The sequence below is a fragment of the Macaca mulatta genome, chromosome 5 (genome assembly GCF_049350105.2).
Source record: "Macaca mulatta isolate MMU2019108-1 chromosome 5, T2T-MMU8v2.0, whole genome shotgun sequence".
Taxonomy (NCBI): Eukaryota; Metazoa; Chordata; class Mammalia; order Primates; family Cercopithecidae; genus Macaca; species Macaca mulatta.
Genome location: NC_133410.1, coordinates 24037570 through 24049256, shown reverse-complemented (window position 1 = coordinate 24049256; position 11687 = coordinate 24037570). Strand labels below are relative to the sequence as shown.

The 11687-nt window shown below is 46.2% G+C and overlaps 1 protein-coding gene across 1 annotated transcript in view; it reads left to right on the top strand.

Moving 5' to 3' along the window:
- The first annotated feature begins 407 nt into the window (after window positions 1–407).
- LGI2 (leucine rich repeat LGI family member 2) overlaps window positions 408–11687 on the top strand; it is a 30049-nt gene continuing 18769 nt past the window's right edge. The window contains exons 1-4 of the mRNA XM_001082016.5: window positions 408–841; window positions 2750–2821; window positions 4433–4504; window positions 6488–6559. Coding sequence (XP_001082016.1) covers window positions 645–841; window positions 2750–2821; window positions 4433–4504; window positions 6488–6559 — 413 coding nt within the window. The 5' untranslated portion in view covers window positions 408–644. The remainder of the gene's footprint in view (window positions 842–2749; window positions 2822–4432; window positions 4505–6487; window positions 6560–11687) is intronic.

Below are 11687 nucleotides of genomic sequence, written 5' to 3'. Positions count from 1 at the left end.
GCTCAAAAGTCTCTCCTCTTCAAAGCACCTACGGCTGCCTCCCTCCCCAGTAACCAAGCCGGTTCTCCACACTCCCCGCTCCGACTTTATTTGCCTGAAGGGAACCCAGTGCCCTCCCCAGATTATACCCCTGGAGGGATTGCAGGCATCGGATCCTCCACCGCTCAGCCAGGCCCCGACGGGGGTCTCCGCCGGGTTTGGCCCCTCCCCCAAGGTCACCCAACTTTTCCCTCTGTCCCCGCGCCCGGCCCGGGGCGGGAGGGGGTGGCGAGGTGGTGGCCGGGTGGGGCGCCATGGGGGCGGCGCTGACCCCCTCCCCCGCGGGGCGGGCCCCGCCATGCATTATTCATTGGCCAGAGCGGGGCTGCGGGCGCGAGTGCTGATGTCAGGCAGGCGCGAGTGCGGCGGGCGCAGCGGCGGCGGCCGCCCAGCAGCCCGGGCTCCGGTGGGGGGGCGCCGAGTGGGGGTGGCGGCCAGCATGCTGCTCGGCTGCGGCTCGGCCTCCCACACCCGCGGCGCCCTCGTCCTCACCAGCAGCGGCGGCGGCAGAGCAGCGAGAGGCGCCCTGGTCTGCAGCGGCGCCGGGTCCGAGCGCGCGGCGCGACGGTGGGGGTCGGGGCCCGGGCGGGGAGCCGGGACTGGGCATGGCGCTGCGGAGAGGCGGCGGCGGGGCGCTCGGGCTGCTGCTGCTGCTGCTGGGCGCCGCGTGCCTGATTCCGCGGAGCGCGCAGGTGAGGCGGCTGGCGCGCTGCCCCGCCACTTGCAGCTGTACCAAGGAGTCCATCATCTGCGTGGGCTCTTCCTGGGTGCCCAGGATCGTGCCGGGCGACATCAGCTCCCTGTGAGTGGGACCCCTCCAGCCCCCATCCCGCCCCGCCCCACCCTGCGTCCGCTGCCGCGAGGGAGTTGCCTCTGGCGCCGGGGCAGCGCAACCCTGACCCACTCCCCAGGCCCCTTGTTTGCCTTTGGGTGGGGGACGTGGGTGGAGTGTTGGCCCCGGGGAGGATGGTGAGAACTTGAGCCCCAGAATCTGGAAACCCAGACAAGTCCCAGTGGCAGTATTTCTCAGAGTGTGGCCCACGGGCCACCTGCATCAGACTCACCTGGGGAAGCTTGTGCCAATGCAGAATCTCGCTGCTCTGAAGCAGTCTTTGGAGTGGAGTCCTGGAGTGTGCGTTTGACGTCCCCGGGAGACTCAGGGGTGCATTAAAGTTTGAGAGGGTGTGTGTGTATGTGTGTGTGTGTTTGCGGGTTGAAGTTGTGTGTGCAGGGGCGTGCATAGGAGCAGCTGAACACGACCTGATTGAGTGCAAACTGGGAAGGGTGAGGCCTTACTGCCCCACATCAGGTCTGGGGCGAATGTTCATCCCGTGGCCTCCTCCCGACTTCTCCACGTTGCAGGTTACAAAAGGCCGAGGTCAAAGCATGCAGGCTCTGGGAGCCCGAGGGTCCGCCCCACGTGGCCTGGAAGAGAGGTCACAGAAGGCTTGGCAGAGGTTTGGGGCATATCGGGCGCCTAGCCCAGTGACCAAGTGCTTTGAAATCAGCTTTTCTTCTTGCCCTGAGGTCAGGAGGGCTTCTTGCCCCCTTTCGCCATCACACAGTTGTGTCGGCTGCATTTTTCAGCAGGAAGAACTGACAGGAAAGGGCTTCACATGACGTAGCCACCTGCCGAGGTGCTTTCACCCTGCCCTCACCTGGCCACTCAAGCCAAATGACCAGCTCTCATAAGGGCGGTGGAAGGGGCTGTTGGGCTTTATCTTTACTGCTAGGACCACTCTCTTGTTCCAGGCCAAGATGTCTGGGTGCCCATTCGGTGGTGGAGGCAGGGAATCCCCGAGGTGACGTTGCTTGTGCCCAAGATACTTTCTTGTGTCCAACGCTCCCCAGCCTCCCACCCAAGGCAAATTGTAGGGGCCTGGACCCAGGAGTGAGGGGGTTCCCGTTTGCACTTATAGAAAGTCAGAAGAGTTTGGCTGGTGGGAACAGAGGACATTTTTGATTCTTAATATTGCCAAGTCGGGTGACATGGAGGATTCCAGAAATTAGAGTTCCCCTTATTAAATCCTTCAGACCAGCAGCTGCTTAATTGACCTGCATGCGAACTGAAAGGAATTCTGAAATAATATATTCAGATCCTGCTGTGGCCAGAAAGGATAGGGGGCCTGGGGGCAGAAATAAAGCCAAGCATCTTGCCCCCTGGTTGACCGTTTTATTTGGCAGATGGCACTGTCTCTCCCCACACAGGGGAGCTCAGGTGTCTGTGAGTTTTTCCCCAGGGCTTTCATGGTGCATTTAATCAGAAGTGCTCCTACTGTCTTTCAGAGATGGGTTCCCAAGAGGAATGCTTAATCCTACCCCAGCGTTTCGTAGGCCAACAGTAACGCTGTGTCTACACAAACAGAATCATGGGCAGAGGTGAAGCGATTATCCATTTTCAGGCAAGGGCCTCCTGTAGTTAAGAAAAGGAAGTGAAGGGATTGATTTAAACTGCCCGAGATAATGTCTGTGGAAGGAGCTGATGGGAAAGGTTTCTGTTATTCAGACCAGTTTTCATATTGATCTGATTCATTGGGAAGTGGCTTGTCTCCTCGTTCCTACCCCGGGGAAGATCCTGGGCAACTGTGCTCTGCCTCACTCCTGAGAGTCAGGGTTTGAAGTACGGGCGGAGGCAGAGGTCGATCCCCCACCCTGCCTGGCACTTCCTGAAAGAAACCGAGGCCTACTTTTGTTCATCTTTTGCCCATAGGAGCCTGGTAAATGGGACGTTTTCAGAAATCAAGGACCGAATGTTTTCTCATCTGCCTTCCCTGCAGCTGCTGTGAGTATGGGAAGTTCCCTCTGCATAGTGGGGGCCCTGCGGTGCCATCCTTGAACTGCTGTCTCTGCCCCTTTGGTATCAGCCCTTCCTAAAGTACCCCAGCTCCGGGAAGAGACCATGGCTGCCTCATGGTGTTAATTTACCCTGTGATGTCCCCAGCAAAGCACTGAGGCTCTCTGCTCAGCTTTCTTTCCTTAGTTGGATACTTGTTTTCTTCAAAGACTTTATTGTAGATCCCAACACCCACATCTAGTAAATGGGGAGGTAATTGCATTGACTCATGACCTGCGTCACCTAAACGCACTGTTTCCCAAACACCTCAGTTTAAAAGAAAACTTCATTTTAAAATCTTACTGTTACTCTGGAAATAGGAGTGTTTTTAGTTTGCTGAGAACTTAAACCAGTCAGGCAGCATCCTATGAACTTACTTGCATAATTTTATTTCATCATCACATCATCCGTAGGATGAAGGCATGCTTATGATCCCATTTGATAGATAAGGAAACTGAGGCTCAGGGAAGTTAACTAACTTGCCCCAAATCACAGCCAGGATTCTGGTCCAGGGCCAAAAGCCCACACTCGTAACTATGCCTCATCCCAGCTCCTGTCTGTGAGCGATGTTCAAGTCACTGTGGTGATGCTCATGTCGTACCCTGTAACCCAGGCTGGGTAATGTTTGCTGATGACAAGAAATGTCCAAAAAGCAGTTTTCAAAAGCAAACCAGTGACAGGCAAAGTATGAGTACACACCTCATTCTCCTGATCTATGTTGGTTTCTTAAATCTGAGATCAGATTGAAATTAAAACAAGCAATGTGCTCTAGAAAAATTTGGATAAATGGAATATAGGAGATCACAATTCATCCCAAATAAACATACTCTTGATACTTTTGTTCTTGAAATGTTATATGCCTACTTTTAACATCATACTTAACATTTTAAAATCTGAGGCCTCTTAGAAATGGCAGTGCTATTAAAATATACTTTTCATGTAATAGAAATACAATTTTAGGTATTCTTTTGCCAGTAGACTTGGGTGATGACTCAAATAGAAAACTATGTAGTGACAGTCTTCTGAAAGTTTCTTAAGCGACCTTTTTTTTAAAAAAAACTATTTTTATGGGAGTGTATAATACAGTAGAAAAGGTTTTTCTGGTTTTTGTTTTTTCTTGGTCGCAGCTGTGCGACTTTGGTCAAGTCACTTAGCTTCTCTGGGCTTATATTTTCCTAAAAATAGATTTGGATTAGATCTTTTTAGATCTCTAATTTTATGATTGCTTGTGTACCATAAAGCGTTCACTGGCTGTTTAGTCGTGCTGAGCATTATGATGTTTTAAAGTAATAGCTATCAGGTCATATTTACTGAGACACAGGTTCGAAAGGAGTAGAGTTCTGGAGATGACAAGAAAATCTGGTCAGAAGGAATCTACTTGCCATCGTCTCTAAGAGCAGGCTGTGAAAATCAGGTTTCTTACAACCAAATGGGTTCTCCTTAGACTAAGAAGAGCTCATGTTTGCCCACAGACCAAAATGTAGCAAAGGAAATAGAAATGGCTTCACCATGTGACTCGAGTTTTACATCTCTGCATTGGAATCTGTCTCTTACTTTCAGATTGCTGAATTCTAACTCATTCACGATCATCCGGGATGACGCTTTCGCTGGACTTTTTCATCTTGAATACCTGTAAGTTTTGTGCTTTGTCTATGTGCTGAACATTTGGTATCTTGGTAGAATTTCTGGATTGGTTTCTGTGCTGGAACAGCATCTCTGCGAGGGTTTAGGGGTGGAGAAAATGGAGAACACCCCATTCTCTTTTCAGCACTGACCTTCTGTAGTTTACTTGCTTGCAAACATGCTGGGGAAGGAGGAGGCTGGAGACAAAGAGGGAGCGACAAAACAAAGAAGGAGAGATATTCATTCTCTGCTGACATTTAATTTGTCATGTAGTAAGCACAATTGGAAGTTGCACTGGGTATTTTTACTTCTCATAAGTAATGAGCAAATCAGCATGGATTTGCTGATCAGCCAGAAATAGAGCTGCAGGGTTCTGAGGGTTACTTACTTTTAAGAAAGCCTCCCTGTTTGGGGGGTACAACTTCATGTTGTTCATTCACTGTCCTACATCTCTTTTGCAGTATCTCCTATGAATTGCTATCGAGGGTCTAATTTCATTTTTTTTTTCCTTAAAAAAAGTCCTTTTCCCCTTTTTTGATGTGCAGGTTTTTCCCCTCACAATGAGCTTTCCTCTTGTTCTGATTTCTGCCTTTTCTTCCTTTCATGTCTTTTTTCCCCTTTAAGTTCTTTCATCCTTGTCTTTGGTAACTTTGTAATAATGTTAATCCTGCTATCAGATGGGATTTCCTCACTTAGCATTCAGAGGGATTTTTAAAGCCTTGTCTCATTATCTTGTCTGAGTTCAACAGGTAGGTATTGGAATTCTAGACACATCCCAGATATAAGAAATCTCTCTGCTGACTTTGTGTCTTGAGGAAAGATGTCCCTGGAGGAATCCTTTCTCCAGAGTATACATAATATGTGTATTCGCATAATACTCTGATATCATCATATGCATAGTATGGAAAGTGTAGCAGGACTGCAATGCTGAATCTGACTAGGGTCTGTCAAAGCACATACATATCCAATGGAGGTAGCAGTTGTAAAGCTATGAGTTTTCTCTTACGGTAGTTCATCTTATGGTCATGTGGAGAGGAAGTTGGCTGAGCTCATCAGTTTATGCTGAAGTGTGTTACTGAAAAAACATCTCACTTTTAAAAACCATCAGTGAGTTTTCAGTGCAAGAATCAAGAACTAATTCACTGATGATGTTGTGTTACAAAGCACCACCCATGGAGCATCTCATCAAAGACCCTCTTACATTTGACTTAATATGATGCTATAAACTAAAATTTAGTTCTCCCTGGGCCTAGAGAATAGTCATAGTGAATTCACATCAATTCTTTCCCACAAAGACCTTAAAGCATGGCCAGTGGTAATATTACAAGATCCCATGAGAAAACCCTGTGGGGTTTTGGTACAGAGAAAGAAGTTTGGTCCCTACTCAACTTCATTGTACTTCCTACTTCCTAGTGGCTTAGAGAGCTTGAGCTTTTCCTGCCTTGTCACCCATTTGCTTGGTGATTAGATGGTGTAGGACACGATAGACTCAAGGTTGCTGAAAACCAAGCTTGATGGAATTCTCCCCCAGCAAAAAACTTTAGTATGGAGATGTAAAACAAGGGAACTCCCTCAAGGGACAGTGACATTAACAGAAGTATGAATGGCCAGGCACCATGAAATGTGGGATTGAGTAGGGAAAATGTCTGGAAGTGCTCCAGTCTTACAGAGATATGAGAATTTCTTGCCTTTGTATAGTGCTTTCTTCTTTATTTCTCCCCAAGATGTTTTTACCCATGTTGCCAGCTCAGAATTCTTCGAAGACTTCCATGCCGCTTCTGGAAGGAGTGCAGACCACACACTCACATGCGTGTGTTTTTGCATACATACTGCTACCCCATGTAATTTGGTGCAGCTGACCTAGTCTTCAGAGATCAATTCTTACAATTCACAAATGCTTTCAGATTTTATTCTGAAATCTTACCAACATAGTTTTTTTTAGAGATACTAAGGAGAGAAAATTCATTTTAATTATACAACTTTTCCTCTTAGGTTCATTGAAGGGAACAAAATAGAAACCATTTCAAGAAATGCCTTTCGGGGCCTCCGTGACCTGACTCACCTGTAAGTCCTATGGAAAGTACTGTAAGTCCTCTAATATGTGGAGTAAGATTCGTTTCCTGGAGCCTCTCTGTTTCTTGGCTGTAAGAGTCCCCGAAGGAAACGAATTTCTAGATTACTTAAGAGGTTTCTATGTTGTCAGTCAGATACTGGCTCATTGTGAGTACTCACATACTTGTCTTATTATCATCTCTATCAACCTGAATTGCAGTTATAGACCACATGACTGTGTGGGAATTAAGGAGCAACCTGGGGTGTGAGGGACTTGTGTTGCTTGATGGAGGAGATGGGAAGAAATTTCTTTTTTTTTTAGGCAGTCTCACTCTGTCGCCCAGGCTGGAGTGCAGTGGCGTGATCTCGGCTCACTGCAGCCTCTGCCTCCTGGGTTCAAGCCATTCTCATGCCCCAGCCTCCCGAGTAGCTGGGATTACAGGTACACACCACCACACCTGACTAATTTTTGTATTTTTAGTAGAGACCGGGCCTCGCTATGTTGGCCAGGCTGGTCTCGAACTCCTGATCTCAAGTGATCCACCTGCCAAGGCCTCCCAGAGTGCTGGGATTACAGGCGTGAGCCACTGCACCCAGCCGGGAAGGAAATTATTGTGAGTCTTATACTTGCTTGGCACCAGGCACAGGGCTGGGTGCTTAGTGAGCCTTCTCTTCTTCATCTTTCATAATAATCTGTGAGTCCCCATTTTACAGATTTTGGAACCAAGTCTTAGATGACTAGGTGGAATGTTGAATCAGAATTAGGATAAAGTGGAATAGAGACATTTTCATGGTTCCTCTCATTTGAGTGCAAATCACTTTTTCTTTTATGTTGGATTAATCTGTGGTTTCAACTAAGCTCTCTGGTTCTTTAAGAGCTTTCTAGAGATAAAATTAAAGAAATTGATTTGAAATTGGCATACGAAAATGAAGCAAGTACACACACTTAGCAAATGTATAAAATTTGTAAAACTAGAAAAAATAGTGGCTGTGTTTATGAAAATGTAAAAATACTCGTTGTCTTGGTAGGAGCAATTCATTAGCCAGGAACCAGGTCCCATTTGCATGATAGGTATTTTGAGTTTGAGTAAGATAACATGTCTCATCTCTGTAGTCAGCCTGCCTGCCATAAAGACAGTTGGGAAAACTGGAGGGTTTTGACTGGAAGTGTTGGGCAGGGATGGTAGTACCTTCAGCATGTGTAACCCTGACTGGTACAGTGTGGACATAGTCATCTAATTAGGAAACCATTCACATCAAGCCCCGATATTGGCCAAGGGGTTTGTCAATAGGCTTAGCAAGCACTTGATTCTGGAACGCCCACAAGTAGAGGCTCTGCTTAAGTTAAAGCCTATGGGGTAAGGAGATGAGGGCGCAGACGTGGGAAGCCCAAACTTCTGTGTCAGCATAGTTGGTACTGGAGAATGTCCTAGGTCTTCATTTCTTCCTATAAAAGCCTTTATTGTTTTTCAGATTCAACCTAAGTGTGAAATCCCCAGATTCCTGTAAAGGCTACAGTTGTGGGCTTGGAGTCATATAGGCTTCAGTTTAAATCTCAAGGCCATGATTTATTAATATTGCTTAACTTTCTGAGATCAATTTCCTCCTCCATAAAATAGGGATAACTATACTGATTTCATAGGATCGCTGTACATAAAGGGTTAATGCTTGCTTGCAAAGCATCTAGCCCATTACCCATGGTAAATGCTCAAGGCATAGTTGGCATCATCATCATCATCATCATCATCATCATCATCATCATCATTCCTTCCCTCCACGCATTAAGAAGTCCCAATTTCCTCCATGACCCCTCAAGTATCTTTGGCAGTTTGGGTGGCCAGACAGAGTCTGCTAAGGAGACAGCTGTGGGTGTCTGAAGAGGAACAGCTGTGGCCAGATGAGCCTGGTTCCCAGAAGTCAGGAATTAGGGCTTTGTATTTGAGCAAAAGCTCTGGGCAGATTATAAACCCAAAGCCCATGTGACGGGCTGAGTTAGTCCAGATGGCAACTTTCATTTGCTCAGATGGCCATAAGCAGGAGGGTGTGAACAAGCAGGTATCATGCACGGGTATTTGCATATCTTTGTGCAGGTGTACAAAGTATCCTTGGATGCATGGACTTATATACATGAGTGTACATAACTGTGTTCGTCTGTGCATGCTTATGCGTTTGTTTCATGTGTTATCATGCATACATGTGTGCAAGAGGCACCTCCTTTTCTGTGGTATGTACAGAGAACACAAACACAGAGGGAGCGAGGGAGTCCTGCACTTGGGTCCAGAGAGCACAGAATGCATTAGAGAAGAACCAGCTCATCCCAGTGAGTAGGACCACCCTGCTGTCAAGCCTACAAGTCAAGCCCCTCTTCAGCTCTCTAACCTTATTTCTCTGAGTGTCTTCAGAACATCAAGCTCTCGGTGCTCCCCCACCTCATCCCACTGCTTTTCCTCATATCCTCTCCCTTGCCTGGGATGCTGTTTCTTCCGCCCTTGGTCTCTTGGCATCTGCCTTTTCATGCGAAGTCCAAATTAAGTTCTATCTCCCCAGTTAAGCCATTCTCCATCTTCCTCTTCACTCCTGTCATTGGCTTCATGCAGCCAGTACTTTACTGTCTACAATGACCATACTGGTTGGTGCTGTTGCCTGGGTGTTCGTTTTATCTCCCAGCACATGGGAAGCTCCTGGAGGGCAGGACTTTTAGTGATCTGCCCTTAGCTCTGTTCTTCCCCCAGTGTCTAGCGCAGGGCTAACCCAGCAGGACGTACTTTCTGATTTGCTAATTGATGGATGGCTTCTTTTTTTTTTTTTTTTTTTTTTTGAGACGGAGTCTCGCTCTGTTGCCCAGGCTGGAGTGCAGTGACCGGATCTCAGCTCACTGCAAGCTCCGCCTCCCGTGTTCATGCCATTCTCCTGCTTCAGCCTCCCGAGTAGCTGGGACTACAGGTGCCCACCATCTCGCCTGGCTAGTTTTTTTGTATTTTTTTAGTAGAGACGGGGTTTCACCGTGTTAGCCAGGATGGTCTTGATCTCCTGACCTCGTGATCCACCCATCTCGGCCTCCCAAAGTGCTGGGATTACAGGCTTGAGCCACTGTGCCTGGCCGATGGATGGCTTCTTAATGGAATTGGATTTCCCATATGTGCTCTGCTTCTGGACAAGTCAGGTGAATTTCTTTCTTTTTTGTTTTTGAGATGGAGTCTCACTCTGTCACCCAGGCTGGAGTGCAGTGGCGTGATCTCAGCTCACTGCAACCTCTGCCTCCCGAGTTCAAGCGATTCTCCTGCCTCAGCCTCCCGAGTAGCTGGGACTAGAGGCACGTGTCACCACGCCCGGCTAATTTTTTATATTTTTAGTAGAGACGGAGTTTCACCATGTTAGCTGGGATAGTCTCGATCTCCTGACCTCATGATCTGCCTGCCTCGGCCTCCCAAAGTGCTAGGATTACAGGTGTGAGCCATCGTGCCCGACCAGGCGACTTTTAACGTTGACTCCTCTAGGCTGGAGATGTATTTAGTAATTCAATAATTTAATATATTGTTTAAAGAATGAATCAATTCACCTCCCTCCGCTTTTAAAAACCTCTAAGCAAAGAGAAGATACCAAGTCTCTAAAGTTCACCCCTGTGCTTACGGAAGTTCCTATTTGGAATTTGCTTGTTGAAGTTAAGCAGCTGATTTTTATCTTTTATGAACTTTTCCAATGCTTACAGACTCACATGCATAGGAAAAGAGACATAGATCAGGTTTCAAAGCATTGAAGGAGCTGTGCCAATCTGTAACTAAAATCTAGAACATTTGTTTCCAGCAGTCCCATGAAGCCCAAGGGACAGGGAGCTGTTAAGTAGTTTTAGAAATAAAGTAAGTGCCATGATTTGTAGGCAAAATGAAGTGGAAAGGCAGGTGTTAAGCACTTAGTGTGAGTGGGGTGAATAGCCCATCTAAATAATTGTGCTTTCTGAAATCTAAATTGAACATTTGGAACGTTGCTAAACACTCTGCTTTTTTTTTTTTTTTTTTTTTGGCTTTGACCATTCTGTGTATACTTATCATATCAATACAATAACTTTCAATTAGTTGAAGTTTTTAGCTAATAATGTTAATTAGCTAAAACATTGTTGTACTTTACTTTCCAGAAAAAGTGACCATCGACCAAGAAAAAAAAAATCAAAATGAACACCCCCCCTTTTAAAAATTTCCAAAAACTCTTTCAGAGTAGCTTCAGTCTGTTTACATATTCAGCCTATTTTCCAACACAGTTAAAAATGTACAAATACATCATTTAGAAAAGAAAGGCAAAAGAGTACATGAAACTTTATTTAAATCCATTTGTGGCTACCCAGATGGAAAGGGGCATAATTCAGAAGCTATGGGTCTCCCTATATTCAATTGGTGCCTTGAAGCAAGAATGTTTGGGCTCCAAGCTTTCTACTGTGCCCAGCTAACCGACTCTAGGTAGGAAGACTCATTTCTTTAATTCATCTTTCTGGGATGGGTCATTATGATGATACAGAAGATACATTTCGTAGATATCTTAAATAGGTTGGGGATGAATTGCTTACATGTTTGTCATTTATATGTTTGGCTGTTTGCATTCATATGTGTAAAAGAAAACAAAAGTAGGCATCAGTTTCTTGGCTGACTCACATTAGAGTGCAGTGCCTGGGGAAATCACAAACTCAGTGTACATCATTTCAACACTCCGCGTCTTTCTACATCAGCCCTGCACCGTGGACATTCATCTTCACAGGATGATGACAGGGCACTGCAAAATCCTGAATCATCAGAGAAAGAGTTGATGCTGTGCATTCTAGTCTATTTCCTGGAGGTGGGGTGTGGACTAAGACGTCTTAGAATGATCTTTAACCCCACGAGCAAATGCAAAATGGTTTTGGGTCAACCTTTATTAATGTGAAAATGAAATTGATCATAGTCAATCATTCCCTACAGCTCTAACCTTTATTCTTAAAGGAGTACTTTATTATGTAAAGGAGTATTTACTGAGTCCTTTCTTAGAGTCACAAGTAATAGAATTCACTCAGATGGACCATTAGGGAACTTCTTGGGACAAGACTGTAAATCTTCTTTTATCACTCTTACTTTGGTGCTTAATACATTAATTCAGCAAAGATATACTGAGTACC